Source organism: Salvia splendens, chromosome 19 (assembly GCF_004379255.2).
Source record: "Salvia splendens isolate huo1 chromosome 19, SspV2, whole genome shotgun sequence".
NCBI lineage: Eukaryota > Viridiplantae > Streptophyta > Magnoliopsida > Lamiales > Lamiaceae > Salvia > Salvia splendens.
Window position 1 is genome coordinate 800,396 of NC_056050.1, and position 16,736 is coordinate 817,131.

The window sequence follows — 16,736 nt, forward strand, 5'->3', positions numbered from 1 at the left end:
GGTAAATGAGATAAGTAGCAGACATGAACACAATAATCTATGAGATTTAGTATAACCCCTGAATAATGATGTATGGATCAAACACAAGAATAACTATTCTATAAGCTGACATTAGAAATCTGAGTTGAATAAATATATATACATACAGAAACATCATGTGTTGCTTCATGTCCCAATGTAAAATCTCACAATTTCTGCTGTGTTATCTTCAAACAAAAAATGAATAGCCTTCAATACTCACCCGGATGAAGGAATCCTTTTGTTCCCAGGACTCCTCTGAGACGGGAGGAAATACACGACCCGATCCATTCATACACTCGCTTTTCTCTTCCGGAGGGTTGGAAATAATAAAACAGACCCTATGAGGAAAAGTACTGCCAAGGTTTTGTAATCGTATAGATCTTTCACTGACTTCAGATCTCCAAGCGCAAGTCCAGCCTAAACAATGAAAATGAAGCATGCTTCTCCAATAAATGCCAATAGCCATAATATACTCAGAAAGAGATATGTATGATTGAGGAAAGTGAAAAGGCTTACACTGACAGTAATATAGGAGGCTGGTATGAGACCGATGACAGTTGCAAGAAAGAAGATATAAAATGGGATATCTACAATTGGTGAAGCCAAATTGATGAAAAGATTGGGCAATGTTGGGGTAACTCTCAGGAAGAGCATGTAGTTGAGCAACTTGTCTCTATGCCTCCCTATCTGATATCAATAAAAGACGAATATCAGCAGCATGTCAAAGTCAAAAGTTCTGGATAACGGGACTAGCTAACAAATCCAGAATCATTGATGCATATAACATAGTTAAAAAGTAAGCAAAATCCAAGGTGTCCGCATTTAACCTATACATAAGCCATTTTTATCTCACACACACACACATAGTAGACTAACTAGTTTTCTCTGCCGTTCATCCATTTTAACACGATAGCCAAACAACACAGCACCACACCACATTGATCAAATGAATCGTGGGGATATTACATAGGATACTTGCTACTTGAGATTAAAAGGGGAGAGAGAAGCACACCTCTGTCTGAAAGTATCGCAGCTTTTCAGGCCACAACCAGAGAACAATGGGTTTGCCAATTAGTTTAGACAGAAAATAGCAAGACGATGCACCAGCTGTGGCATTAAAGACAACCAAAAAGAGGCCTCGACCAACTCCAAATAGAGCTCCAGCTAGCAAGGACATGAAAATTGTCCCTGGTATCATAAATGTCTGCATGAATATGTATGTCGAACAGTAACCAAGAATGAACTTTGCTGGGTAGTGTCGGGCATAACTTCCAAGATGATCTCTGGAACACGATATAAATGTCACAATGCTATCATTACAAAAATCCAAACAGAATTGAGTAGACCTAATGATATCTACACAATATAGCTTATGCAAGTCGAGTTTCTTACATTTCTCATAAATGTTAATCTGTTTTTGGCAGGAGATGAACTTGAAATATCATTCTTTAACATGTTCTGATGTGAAACTCCGAAAATATCAACAATAAACAAAATATAAAGTATGCAACATGCAATTCTTCAAAACAAAATTAGGAAACGCGTTCCAATGCAAATTGAGCTAAAGCTATCAATCATCGATCTAATTTCTAATGCTAAAACAGATAGATAAACCCTATATACTAGACATTGTAATCTTAATTTCTCCTTTACTATTCTTGTCACCTCATTGCAAATTATGTTGTAGAACTCCGGAAAATGGTTTAAAACAGCACAATCAAGGTGCATTGCCATGATCAATCTCGGATTCTCAGCCACTGCTCCTACATTCTGCTAACTCTATCTCATCAATAAACCAAATTCCAATTCTGCAAAACAAAATTCTCAAAAATACAAATTGGCAACACATTTAAAAGCAAATTGAGCAGAGTCTCAGATTTTCGATCACATATAGTTGTTTCTTTCTCTTTTAGCTAACTCTCTAACTCTATCTCATGAATAGAAACACCCAATACTGCATAATACCATCCTCAGAATCCAAATCGAAACACATTCAAAAGCAAATTGAGCTAAAGCTACGGACCATCGATCAATATTCAGCCTAAAAATATCAATCGAGCAACAAAATTCATGAAATATAACTAATTTAAAACTAAAAACTAAAATAAGAAAAGCTCTTACTTGAGCAAGCGAAGATCTGCAAGAGTGCGAGGCAGCTTGAGGATATCGTAATCCGCTGCGGGCATCGTAAGGTAAATAAACAACAAAGCCGACGAAAATGACAGAAATACCCCCAACGCCGCCACGAATTCCCACCTCGAGGGCGGCGATTTCTCCGCCCTGTATTTCTTGTCCGTCGGCGAATCCGCATTCCTCTCCCTGTCCTCATCCAACGCCCTCACCCCGCCGCCGCTCTCCGCGTACACGCCCCGCGGCGCCGCCATGGAAATCGATGGCGCAGACGACGTTGAAAACGACTCAAACAGAGCGTTGGGAGCCGACGAACTGCGCAGGATTTCAGTAGCCCTCATTATGATCAAAACACGAATTCGAAAAATTGCTTTGGGAATCGATCATTCCTGCTGATCCTGCGATTAGCAGATCGAAACCGCCCCCGCACAGAAACGCGCTCAGAAATTGGGGGAGATTCGCTAATGCAATTGGAATTGGGGGAATTTCATCAAATTGAGCTGGAATTGAGGGGCGGATAACTGAATTGCGTGAATGTGTTTATATATCATCAAAATTGAAGCAACAAAAATGAGGGGTCGATATCGTGCATGCAAAAAACAAACCCTATGATCAAAATTGAGAGAGAGAAAGTGGAAGAGGAGTGAACGATTGTTCAATAATTGTTTGAATTTGAAAAAAACAAACGCAAATTTAGGGTGTTGGAGTTGGAGTTGGAGTTGCTGGATCATATCTCCAGCTATTTCAGCTAATCTAACACATGTAGCATATTCCTTTTGGATTCTATTATTCTTATTTATACATGCATTTATAAACATAAAATTTAATATTAATATGGTATTTTATTTGCTTTATTAAAATGTGCTTTTATATGACTCTTGACACAAAATTATGTAGTGTAGGTAAACCATGATAATCTGTTCAAATCATATCTAGGGTTGGGGAAAAATATCAAAATGCCGAAATACCGGTCTTATCGTACCGAAAAAATACCGAAAATATCGAATTTTCGGTATACCGTGATTTTCGGTACGCTATGATACCTTACTGAAATATTTCGGTAAGGTAAAGGTATGAATTTTTATATACCGCGGCATACCGAAATTCGGTATATACCGCGGCATACCGAAATTCGGTATATACTGTAATTTAAGGTATATACCGTAAAATATAAATATAATAATATATAAAGTATTTTATATATTTTTAAATTATAAAATTTATTGTGAAATATAATATAATATGAATAAAATATACTAGTATTTAATACCCGTATATTATTTAAATTACTATAAAATATATATAGTATTCTAAAAACTCAAATATTCAATTTTCATTGATATTGAAAGTAAGGTATACCGCAAAAGTATGGTATACCGAACTTTGGTACGGCATACCAAAAATGGGGTACGATATCGGTATGAAAATTCTCCATACCGAAAACAAGGTATACCGAAGTTCGGTATACCGAAAATTTTGGTAAGATAAAGGTATGATTTTTTCGCATACCGAATTTACGGTAAGGTATACGGTATGGTGGTTTCGGTAAGGTATACCGTACCTACCCACCCCTATTCATATCCACGTTTTGTATCTAGACTCATGCAATTTTATTACCTAAATTCGTAAAAATAGTTTAGTTTTCACTAATTATTGAAAAAAATAATAATATTTTCTATTTCATAATTAATAATTTTATTTTACTATTTTTGATATTCTACAAATTTAGTCCTTTTCTACTCCATTATTGATGAATTCGGTTAGTTCTTTATATTTTATCAATTTTGTATTACTAGACAATTTAAAATTTAGTAAAGGACTGTAAAATTAATACAGAAAAAATTTAATTTGACACATATGGTTTTTACCCTTGGACTAGATGGCCCAGCCCGAGTTGGCCCGACCCAGCCCAATTCATTTTCTACCTACTCGACCCTGTAAATGAAAGAAAAACTCTACAGATTTTTTTAGGTAAGATTGTGAAGTTCATAATTTCTTTTGAATGCATATAATCACTTGTTTGGTTGATGTACTTCATCAATTTTGATAGCCAAAGAGAAATATATCTCCATATATTGCTACTATAAAATAAAGTGCACACTTCTCTTTCATTTTTTTCAGTAGTAGAGCCGTGTTAGGAATGTGAAGGTCAAAAATAAAATATTTATTCAAATACAATCAAGCCAAATTAAATTTGGATGAAATAAAAATATTGGATAATATGAGCTTAAGTTGGATTAAAAACGATACAAAATTTAATTTATAAAAATAGTTCATAATACTATAGCACGTATTTATTTATGTTGATCTTTGTTTCCTTTCAAATATACTTTTAGAAGATTTTATTTAAATTTAATTTAATTTAATTTACTAAATAAGATTAGGAGTCTCGTTATTTCTCTATAATAAAACAAGTGAGGTCATTCCTTTCTAGGTTAGGGATTTTTTCCTTTCATTTTTTTTATTTCAATTTTTGGTCTTCCTTTTATTTTTCCTCCATAGCTATCTCATTTATATTTCTCTCTAGCAATTCACCAAATAAACTCAGCAAGATATATAGATCATCACGACCGTCACTGCAGAGCTGGTCGTCTCAAAGCTAGCCACCAGCAAACCTATAATGTTGTTAGAAATATCCATTTCACTAAGTATTCCCCATCTTCATCTCTAACAAGCAACATCTATGACAGCAGTCGTCGCCCTTGCCCCGTTGTAGGCCATCCCTGGCAAGTCTACAGGCACGGAGATAATCCCATTTGTGATCACCAGTCTCATGAGACTACTCAACTATTTATCAATTGGTTTAAAATAAAATCCATGGATTTCAATCATGATATACGAGCAAATCCCCGATTATAGGCTGAAACTTTAATTGTAACATTATGTCCCAAGATATGGTAGGAATTAAGGCTTTAAAGAATGATCAATTTGTTGAAACAATATTTTTTAAGGATATAGTGATTTTTAAAGATATTATGGGGTATGATATTATCTACTTATTAATAAGACCATTTTTTAAGGATGTAGTTTTTTTTATGCTTGTGATCTCTCTATATTATAGTAGAATGATACTGAAAAATAACCTGATGATCATCAAACAACAACCTTAAAAAGTGTTATTCCTCTAAATTATCATCAATTTTTGTAATACTCTTAAACACAGATTCTTGATCAAATAAAAAATAGAGATATGATCATAGTTTTCAATATTACATACTTCAAAAAAGGTACGAAAAGAAGACCAACAAAAACCATGAAAAAAAAAGATGCACTAATTTTTCACTATGAGGCAATCAATAACAACACATATATAATATTTATATTATAATAAAAATTCACAATTGCTTACAAACAAAAAAGCAGTCAAGAATCATCAAAATCAATAATAATCAGCCTACGTCGCAAGATCAAGGGCAGAGCTACCTTCGATCAAATTTCCCAACGAAAGTCTTGTTATTTTTTACAACTTCCTCCCTTTCCCTTTCCCTTTCCTCTAAATAAAAACCTAAATAAAATTGCAACCATCTATAAGTCAGGAAAGCATTCAAGTACATGGCTCAAATGGCTTTGATCATCCAGCTCATCACCATGTGGGACCAACGGCGCCATGTTCGCGTAGTCAAACGACGTCGTTCCCATCATTTGATGCTTATAGTCGAAGCTGCTAAAATGGCTTCCGAAGCTGCTCTTGACGTCTTCGTGAGCCTCCTCGTTGGCGAAGCTCGTGGACATGGAGGGGCTGTCGAGCTTCGGTATCTCCACGATCTGGCCGAGAGATTCGGCCGAGAAAGGTGGCTGGTGGTGGAGGTTTGGGTTCGGGTCGAAATTAGGCATGTTGGGATATGATGGAGGTATGTAGAAATAGTTGTTGTTGTTGTTGTTACTGCTGCTGGCGTTGCTCATGTTTGACCTCATGTAGCTCCAAGCGTCGTAGCCTTGCTTGTGGCTCGGGTTTGGCTTCTTGAACGCGCGGCAGACGACCCATCCTTCTTCCTGTAAAACGAGATACGAGATTTAACATGAAAATGTTGCAAGAATTGAATTCTCTATTTTAGGGTTTAGATGTTCGCTAGAAAATGAAGACAAAAAGATACTCCGTGTGTACCAGTAAAAATGAAACATTTTTCTTTTTTTTGGGTTGTCCCATTAAAAATGAAATGTTTACTAAAATGGAAATAATATCATTTCTCTTACTTTATTTTCTCCTTATAAACTTACAAAACAATCCTACATAAAATCTCGTGCCAAAAAGTAAATGTTTCATTTCTAATGGGACGGAGGGAGTAATAAATAGATTTTTTTTTATTAGCGTTGCAAAGACGCGAGGTGTAACATGAAAATGTAGCAAAAGTAGAGAATGTGAAATAATAAAGAGAAATTGAGTTTTTTTTTTGGCATTAGTTTTTGAACCTTGGAAAGTGCTCTAAGAAAGAAAGAATGGGAGACTTGAAATCATTACACACCAAAAGAAAGTGGCTCTTCACATGAAATTCAAGTAACATAGCATGCCACTATATTCAAAAGGAGCATTTTCAAACTAAAGAAATTTACAAAAACTACCAAATTTTGAAATTGATCCTATTATATAGGATTAAGTACATGATTACGAACCCAAATTTAGATCATTTCAAAAAATGATTTGATTTTTTTTTGTTAATTTTTAACCATCAAGAAGTTTTAATTACCTGAGGAGGTCCGTGCTCGGAGGTTTGAAGGCGATACTCGTGCATTATCCAATCCGTTTTCCGGCCATTTGGCGCGCGCCCTTTGTAGAACACAAGCGTCTTCCTCATGCCGATGATCTTGTCCTTAGACAGCACCGCCTTATCCCTTCCGGTCGCCTTCCAGAATCCAGCTGTCGTCGCCCTATTGGTCCGCGTCCCGGTTGGATACTTCCTATCCTTATGGCTGAAGAAGTACCACTCATTTTGCTCTTCATATCCAAATCTGCACCTATCTATTAATCACACACAATAACATCATGTAATGAGGCAATGAACAATATATGTATATATAATTTGGAAATCTATTTTTTTTTCTTAGGTATAAAACTGCGCCACAGTGAACTCGAACCTGAAATTAAATTGTTGCTTACCATGAATGTCCCATGGCTCAATATTATAGAGATCGACCTCGATGATAACATCAAGGTCGATTTTGAGGTCATCGATCTTCCTCTTGAGGTAGTAGCCAACGAGTTCTTCCTCGGTGGGGTGGAATCGGAAGCCGGGAGGGACGCAAGACTCCATGTCCATCTTCTTCTTCGATCTAGAGAGAGAGAGAGAAATGTTTTTAGATAAATGTTTGAAGGGTTTCCATTGATTTAGAGATCATGAAAAGCACTAGAATGGTGTGGGGGCGATATATTTGTCAATGTGTGCAAAGGCACTTTAGTGAAATTCACACAACTCTTTGATCCAAGAAATGAAATGATTCATTGCATATCCATTCGTGAGCCAGATGGAATGATGGTCCCAGCAATGTTTGATAACATGTGTTGACACAGTGGTTTATAAGGGAATTTTAGAGGTGAGGGGTGGGTGGTGGGGTGGGGTAACCCACCCCCACCTATCTAGTAACATAGGCCAATCACTTAGTTGCATGTATAGTGATTAAGAGAAAGTATATTGAACACAAAAGTATAGATGGCATTGGCCGAAAACATTGACTTTTAGAGAGAGAGAGAGACATAAGCATGTTGTTTTCTTTGAGTACATTCCACTCCATGCTTCCTGGTGTAGAAGGTGTTTTCAGTACCCACCCCCCTCCCCCTATACTCTTTGTTAAATAATTTATGACAATATACATATAATTAGTAAGCTAACATATTTATTTTTATAATATGTATTTCCTCTGTTTCATTGCAGTTGAGGGGTTTCTTTTGGACACCAAAATTAAAAAAATGTGTATTTAATGAGTTAAATGAAAGGATGATAAAATAGATTAGAGAATAAGTAGTAAAAAATATTTAATGTGTTGATTTTTTCCATGAAGTGAAATGATTCAGATACAGTGAGACTGTTGAAAAATGAGTGTGACTCAACTATTGTAAAACAAAAGTAGGAGTATTTTCTATGTTTTCTTCAAACACATATAGTGAAGATAAGTATGTGCAGAATTTAATCTGAAGAACCCTAGTCAAGATGAAATTTCCACATTGATCATATAGTGTGTTTTTGCCCTTTTTTCTCGAAACGAGCAAATTGGTTGCTCGTTTCGAGCAAATACGAGCATGAGAAAGAAAATTGTACTAACCAGGATGCTCGGGTCTTGAGATCGTTCCGTTCTTGAGAGAGAGAGGGAGGGAAACTAAGAGAGAGAATGGTATGTCGATATATATATTGGCGTATATATAGAGAGAGAAGGTGATGAGTATGCAATGCTAATGAATGATAACAAGTTGTCAAATGTTGGTTAATTTGGTGGGGAGAGTGATATGTATGCATATTTATATGATCAGAAATTGAAGAGGAGAAGCAAAACCGCACTAACACATTAATATTTAAATTTAATTAACACATTCCCTCAAAAACAAAATAGTTATAGTATTGTGTAAAAATAGTTATAGTATTGTGTAAAAATAGTTATTGATTGCGCGTGGGGTGGCTGATATTGGCTCAAAGGTTTGTTTGGACGGCGTGACAACAAGCATTCACGCCCACGCCGCCACCACCACCCCACCATCCGCCGGACCCCACCACCCCACGGTTTATTTTCTTCATTAACCGATGCTGTCAATATCCTATCACAATCCCAAGACAATTATATTATTTAACCACTAATTAAATATTTGCTATAAATTATTATGGTATAATTGTCACTGAAATTTTAAATTTTGGATTAAATTTCGTTTGTCATATTATAGTTTACTAAATTTGAATGAGAATTCATTAAAGTTTCAAATTTTCTAATTTTTTCAATGACAAACAACTTGTTAGTATGACTTGAATTTATCTCCTAATTGGGATAGAATTATGTTTCCTAATTTAGAAAACATATAGAAAACATACAGTGAAATCGAAGCCTAAAATGCTAAAATGGACGAAATGTTCGACGCCCGCAGGGGCGTAGCGCAGTTGGCAACGGAGGGGCAGATCTTGTTGCAATGAGCCTAGGTTCGAATCCCACTGCTGTCGTGTAGTTGCTTCCATCTCTCAGACACAAGTGTGAGGCCTTGGGAGATTGGCTTCTGGCAGCCAGTGGGTTAAGACCTCCCCCTTAACGGGCTACTGCGTACCCTGATTGAACCCCCTGACATGATGTCGGGCCGGAGTGTAGGGGCCGCTAAGGCAATGGAATCGCCTTTTCTGCTGTATCGCCTTTTCTGCTGCAATGGACGAAATGTTCGAGAAACTAAATTAAACGACATCGTGGCGTGTGCATTTGGCACCAGAGTTTGTACCTCCAGGGCACTTAATTACACGTTGGAACCGCCCATCCGATTTTTACACGTCGACAACTCATTCATTATGTCATCAATATTAACACATGTAAGAGTTACCTCAACTTCGATTTAACTAACCGAATCTACGTATCTGTGGTGGAACTGGAACTCGAATTTGGGCACCTACACACATCAAACTGATACTTGGATATGTGCATTTGATTTTAACACAATTTTTAACATGCTAGCAACTCTTTCATACTCCCTCCATCCTATTCTACATGTTTCATTTTATCTCAAGCTACTTGCATCATTTCTTTTTTTTTTGCAAAAACGTTATCCTCCTCTCACATTATATTCTTTTTTTTACTTCTCTCACCTCCTACTTTATTTAAATATCAATTTTCTTAAACCACTACATGCCTAAAATACATGCATCAACTAAAATGGGGCAAAAGGAGTATTAATTATCCACATCGTTAATATTGATACTTGTAAAAGTAACTTGATCTTTGATTTACCTGGAAATCTTTAATATAGAAAAATCAACATAATAAAACAAATCATATGCCAAATTATTCACTAACATTTTTTTTGGTCCAGCAATGTTATGTCTGTTTGGTGCGCCGCCCTTGGACATTTGGCACCAATGGATGCCTGACACGTGGATAGGGCAGAGCTGTCTACTTTGGGAAGGTCATCATTTCTATGGGGTTTAAGCATATGTTCTTATAGGGGATGAGTCTGAGGAAAGATAACTGCGTATATAGAAACCTTTTTTATCTACATTTTTCTTCTATTATTTCTTTTGTATTTACTCCATTTTCGTATGTTATTTCACAATACTTGTGTAGGATTACATTCACAATATATGTTATGACTATGTAGAAAAATAGACTGCAAAACCAAATGTTATTGTTTTTGCAATGAAGGTTTTAACTATGGAAGTTGATAATTTGTTGTCTAATAAGCAGTGGAGAGAAATAATTCGGTTGCAAATAAGTTCGGTGGAAGAACACTGTCGAAAATCTAGTGTCGAGGCCTTTGGGGAACAATGTATTGAAAAAAAATCATCATCCATCGATTAAAGATTGGATCGTAGATTTAGATGCTACTTCTCCTTTGTATTTTGTGATGCTTGTTGTGTTTGTTCTTTTGACAGACTTCCAGCTCGCTAGCGATCTGATTTGAGCATTTTCTTATTATAAAAAAAAGGATTGGATCGATATTTTTACTTTTTATTTGTTTAGAGACATTTGAATTCTTCCCTTACCCTTGCAATTCAAGAATGTGTAAGATCAAAACTTGGTTATACCACGATTATATCAATTTTATTATGTAAAATGTCAAGTAATTTATGGTTTGGTATAAATAGAGTTCCATCTGTTCTAGATAGGGCAGACAAAATATACCGAAATACCGCACTTACCGTACCGAAAAAATACCGAAAATACCGCATTTTCGGTATACCGTATTTTTCGGTACGGTATGATACCTTACCGTTAGATTAAGGTACGACAAATGTATGAATTTTGCATATACCGCGGTATACCGCATTATACCGCAATTACGGTATATACCGCAAAATTGCGGTATATACAGTTAATAATTATATATATTTAATATATTTATTATTTATAATATTATAATATTTAATATATTTATTATTTATAAATCAAACAATTATGATTTGCGGTATACCGCAATGTTGGTAAGGTAAAGGTTTTCAAATATTGACATACCGCAATGCGGTATACCGAAAAATTCGGTAAGGTATAGGTATGACATTTTCTCATACCGCAATTTGCGGTACGGTATGCGGTATGACATTTTCGGTGCGGTATACCGTACCGTGCCACCCCTAGTTCTAGATGAGTTCTTTTCATCTTTTGTGATTAGAAATAGAAAGATCCCAAATCATTCTTAAATTCTTTTAAGAAAAAAACAAAATAGAAAAGTAAGTTTTGTACATATATTCTAAGTCCAACCAGACAATATAAAGCCAAAAATACATTTTGGGTTTCAACATTTATACATAATTTTCATCAGGTTGGGCTTTTGGTCACAAACTTCAAGAACTTTCATATCATCATAAGATAGAAAGAAATATATAAAATTTGCACTTTTTTGCGTAAGGGAGTACTTTTCGATTATAAAAATGAATTATCCGATTTTTTTAATTGAACTTTGAGTATTTTGCAAGAGTAGAGCTAAAAAGGAATAATATTTAAATCCATCCTGTCAGTAGAAATTAATTGAAAATTTTGGACCATACACGAAAGACTAAAGACAAAAAGAACATCAATTTAAATATTATCTAAGCTAAACCCCATCCACAACTTTTTTCTCAGGGAAGTAATATCTTAGAAGCCTTACGTTTCTTGTACATCTTTTGATTTGTCACAACACCTAATCAATCGAATATAGTAATGTGCTTGCTTATTAGATATTTTTGGGGTTGAATCCCTTGTTCTAATTCTAGTATTTTTTGTGTCATATATTATGCCACGTTAATATTTACATTATTTTAATAAAATTGAATACAACCAATTCTAACTATTAACGACAAAATTAAACTCAAAACCAAGGCCTCGACTCTCGAGGGTATCTAGATTAAAAATAAAATTATTGAAATTTATTTATAAATTAACTCAATAAACTATTTTTCATGTATTACAAAAAAAAATCTGTTAAGGACATCTTTTAATGCAGCATTAAGAACGCTTATTTGTGTTTTAGAATATATCACCAATGCTTCAAAAAGCGTCTTTATTGTTGGTGTGCCAACTAAAATTAGAGGATACAAAAGGAAGCGTCCTAAAAAACAAAAAATTAAGTTAATTTGTCCTTAATTTAGGAACACTTTCTTTTGCATCCTAAATCGTTGTTATTTTAAAAAATTTTCTAACACAAGTTATTGCATATTGATTTTTATGTTTTTAAAAATTAAGTTTTGTGGTGATAACAAGAATTTACAGTCGTGCTACCTTCAGTATGCACCGGGTAAATCGTCGCTCTTATTCAATAATTTGCAAACCACATAAAAGATGTAAATAAAATATGCAAAAAACTAAAAATTAAAAAAAAATGTGACCAACCCATAGATTAGACAAAGACTATTTCTTTGATAATGAATATCTCTAGTATGACATTAATACAATATTATTCCAACATATATTTAATTAAATCGAAACCTTTAATGAAGAGTACTAGTTTTTAAGGGATTTAATGGAATAGTAAGAGATTGTATTAGTAGATATGACTACACAAATTCTACTTTGATAATGAATATCTATTAGGAAATTGGTAAAAATTTTCAACAAGTTGGTAATAGTTGAGTGTATAACTACACAAATTCTACTTGAAGTTTGGACCTTCTCATATATGAACTTAAGCTATACTTAATGTTCGTCAGAACACTATTAAGATTATGTCATAGTATTTCTAAAGTGATCTAATTAATATGCTTAAAATTGCATAAATTTACACCCCTAATATATAAAGGAAAAACGTAACGCGCGTGGAGAAGCACTTTGCGGCTCCTTATATGACAAGGTTGAAGGATTGGAGACATAAAATCCAATGAGGGCTCTGATTATTGATTAGGGCTACATTTGTAATTCTTAACACAAAATATTGTACACAATTGGTGTAATATATTATGATAAAATGGACTATGATAAAATGGACTATGATAATGGTCAATGATTCAATATTGTTGAACGTCTAAATTAGGAAGAGACCAATTAAGTACTACTCTATTCATCTCAAGTTATTTTAGATGTTTTTTTACACTGAATTTAAAGAATACTCTCTCCATTCCTCGGCAGTGGAGGTGTTTCTTTTCGACATACAATTTAAGAAAAATTGTGTTAAGTGAGTTATGTAAAGGAAAAATAAAGTAGGAAATGAAAAAAATATAGAGATGAAGAGAAAATAATTAAAGTAAGCGAGAAGAAGTGTGTTGACTTTTACTAAAAAGAGAAATGACTCCACTGCTACGGAACATACCAACATACCAAAATGGAAAAATGACCATACAGCTATGGAACGGAGGGAGTAGTATTTAGTGGATTGGAGTTTAAAGGGTTGATTTTTGCTAAAAAGATTAAATTATTCATTTAATTTAGACAATTTAAAAGAAATATGAATCAATTATTTTGGAACGGAATATTTTTCTATAGAATAGAGATCAGTTGATCTTTGTATATATCTATGATTATTATAAAAAATATTTATATATAAATCAACAGTATTATAAAAGTTAATTTGTTGTACATATAAACGAGTAATACAATGTTCACATTTTATAATTAAGGTTATTTTATTTACTACATCGCACCAAGTATATAAAAAATCATATACTCCATAACCATGTGTTGTGAAAAATATACTAAAAAATTACAAAAGGATTTCATGATTGAAATGATTCATGCTACATATTGATATAGAAAGAGTATTTTTCATAATTATCACTAGTAATTGGGGCCGATTCCTCAAGGTTAATTATGTCACACTAATTGTCAAAATGACAATGTGGATATTTTCTTCCTATTTGTTTTATTTTATTATTTGGCCAATGTTTGTTGATGTGGAGTTTTGAGATGGTCGGAAAGTTGCTTTTACTTTAATAATATCTATACCTATGTGGGAAAATTTTAGCTATCACTAACAACATCGATAAATCTAAGAATCTGTACGGATCTTTCCATTCTATTACAAATAAATATTGTTCGAAATATTGGTGGAAATTGTTTGTTTTATAAAGTTGGATATTATGTATAGTTTGGATCTGTAATCAAATTTTACAAAGCTCCATAGGTCCTAAGTGGATTAATTTGCGTATGCTGTTTTGGAATGCTTCAAGTCCCAAGTGAATGAGATGTTGTAATATAAGATTTATTACCAAAAATAGTTTTAAAAAAATGAATGTGATATGTAATGTGGAACGTCTAAAAATGAAAAGATAAGATATATAAGAAAAAAATTAAGTAAATTAAAAAAAAATGAGAATAAAAAATTAGTCCAATGTCAGTTACATATTTATATTAAAATATGAGTATTCTAATTTAGTGGAGTCAGTGTATTTTTTAAAATGAAAAAAAAGTAAATAAGTTTTTTAATTGTGGATGTATGGCAAATTGAGAAATTTTATCGTGTACAGATGGGGTAAAAATTGACATGCTAACGGTTGTTTCATTTTATTCTTGAACTTAATGAACTCATAATTCACTTAATCCATACAAAAAAATCATCATTTGTACTTAAAATTACAATTTGATAATTCACTAATATTCACTAAAAAATATTTTGTTGTGGACCTATACCATGACTCCAACAGATGAATGCTTTCCCAATCTGAGAAAATGATAACAAATCTTGAGTGAGCTACCGACCTCTCCTTTTCAAATCACTAGATTTGATTAGTTAAATTAATTAATTGAGATGGATTAGATATATTAATCATTCCATCTGGAATACGACATTTTAACAATAAAGGAAGCCAATTCTGAATACCTGTAATTATTGCTTTGCAAGACAAAGAATTAAAAAATACATAAATTACACTCACAAACACCAACATAATTTCATGCGTGTCGATGGAAGATTCATCGGATCTAGGGCAATTAAATTATAAAAGCATGAGCGAAATAGAGTCTCAAACCTAGCTTAAAATAATAGTAAAAAAATAATAAAAAAAGAGTTCCTAACTAAAATGTTGGAATAATTTCCTAGAAATAAACATTGGATAATTTTTATTTTTATTTTTATTTTTCCATAAAACTTTAAAATATGATGAAATAACTAGAAACTGATTCTAAAATTTTTCATACTCCCTCCATCTACAAAAAATTGGTTCATTGTTAACGATACAAGTTTCAATGAGAAATTGGTAAAATAGGAGAAAAAAGAAGAAAAATTGGATAAAGTATAAATAGAAAGAGATATTAATAAATGTAAAGAGATTTTAATATGAAAAAATGATTGTATTTTTATTAAAATATAGTAGAAAATATTCTTTTATGGTCTGTATAGTTTTATTCTTTAGTTTTCTATAAAGTGTAGTAATTTTTCCACTCTTGAATTATAATTTGAATCTGCTTTAGTTCAAAAGCATTTAAACTTTTTAGAACAACTTTCAAAAGGTTTGGAATTTAAATTTCACCTCGGCATTCGAGATTCAAAAGGTTAAAGAGTTGCATAACTAAAAGATGATATTTTTGGGGTGACATTTCACCAATTGCGCATGGCGTCCATGTTCTCTTAGTTACAATTTCTAATGTCAAAGACACCAAAAATAGTTTATAAAAGTATAATTTATATTATTATTTTCACACTTTCTTTGCAATTGTAAAAATATTAGAGCATGTGAAACTAGCCAAACTAGCTACATATTAATATACATAGTAATAGTGTTGATAATTGTACAATATTATTCGATTCCCATCGCCTGATGTTCCCAACAGGAAACTCAGTGCGTCGCAAATGGAATGGTATGATAGATTCTTTTTACCAAAGTCATGTATTAGTATTGATAAAATGCAAACTCATATATTGCATACAAATTCCAAATTATGATCTGGACCGTTAAAAAATATTAACAGATGATAAAATAGTAGCAACAGAAAATGTCAACACAGTGCCAACACAATATCAACACAGTATCAACTGTTGACACTGTGTTGACATTTTCTATTGCTACTATTTTGTCATCTGTTGACATTTTCTAACGGTTCAGATCATAGTTTGGAGTTTGTACAATATTTAGAGTTTGCATTTGATTGCATTCCAATATTGATAATAATAATGATAATATATGTTTTAAATTTATAATTTTAAATATGTCAACTACATGCATTCATTGCTAAAAAGAATGAGTTATTGTTATATAAAATGAATGCTGCCTAATGAAAAATATTTTGGACACATAAATTAAGGATCTCCAACCTTTGTCAAGAATTCACCCCCACCATGAATAACCTTAAAACCTGCTACCTATAATAATCTGACTCACAAAAATAAATTAAATAAGACATTAAGAAAAACAAATTAAATCTGTGGGCCTGTTAGTTAATTTATTGTTCAGCAATCTCCATATTGTGTAAGTTTGTTTAGCATCTTTTGGCCTTCTCATTTCCAAAGGCTCTCTTAAACAACACTTCCCTTGCTTCACTAACATTAAAATTTCAAATCTTTCGCA

At 33.1% G+C, this 16,736-nt stretch overlaps 2 protein-coding genes across 3 annotated transcripts; both read right to left on the bottom strand.

The window, feature by feature from the left end:
* Positions 1 to 24: 24 nt before the first annotated feature.
* LOC121778142 (uncharacterized membrane protein At4g09580-like) lies at positions 25 to 2,899 on the bottom strand. The gene is made up of 4 exons (XM_042175446.1): positions 2,143 to 2,899; positions 1,034 to 1,304; positions 538 to 708; positions 25 to 438 (listed from the first exon to the last, which is right to left on the bottom strand). The coding sequence occupies exons 1-4, from the start codon at positions 2,490 to 2,492 to the stop codon at positions 310 to 312; spliced, it is 921 nt and encodes a 306-aa protein (XP_042031380.1). The 5' UTR covers positions 2,493 to 2,899; the 3' UTR covers positions 25 to 309.
* Positions 2,900 to 5,512: 2,613 nt separating this feature from the next.
* LOC121778692 (NAC domain-containing protein 30-like) lies at positions 5,513 to 8,543 on the bottom strand. 2 transcript variants are annotated; one of them, XM_042176088.1, is made up of 4 exons: positions 8,407 to 8,543; positions 7,247 to 7,419; positions 6,837 to 7,108; positions 5,513 to 6,144 (listed from the first exon to the last, which is right to left on the bottom strand). In XM_042176088.1, exons 2-4 carry the CDS (start codon positions 7,404 to 7,406, stop codon positions 5,677 to 5,679), a joined length of 900 nt encoding a protein of 299 aa, XP_042032022.1. In that variant the 5' UTR covers positions 7,407 to 7,419; positions 8,407 to 8,543; the 3' UTR covers positions 5,513 to 5,676. The 2 variants fall into 2 exon arrangements, with proteins under 2 accessions (XP_042032022.1, XP_042032021.1); XM_042176087.1 differs by lacking the exon at positions 8,407 to 8,543 and adding an exon at positions 7,561 to 7,605.
* Positions 8,544 to 16,736: the final 8,193 nt, after the last annotated feature.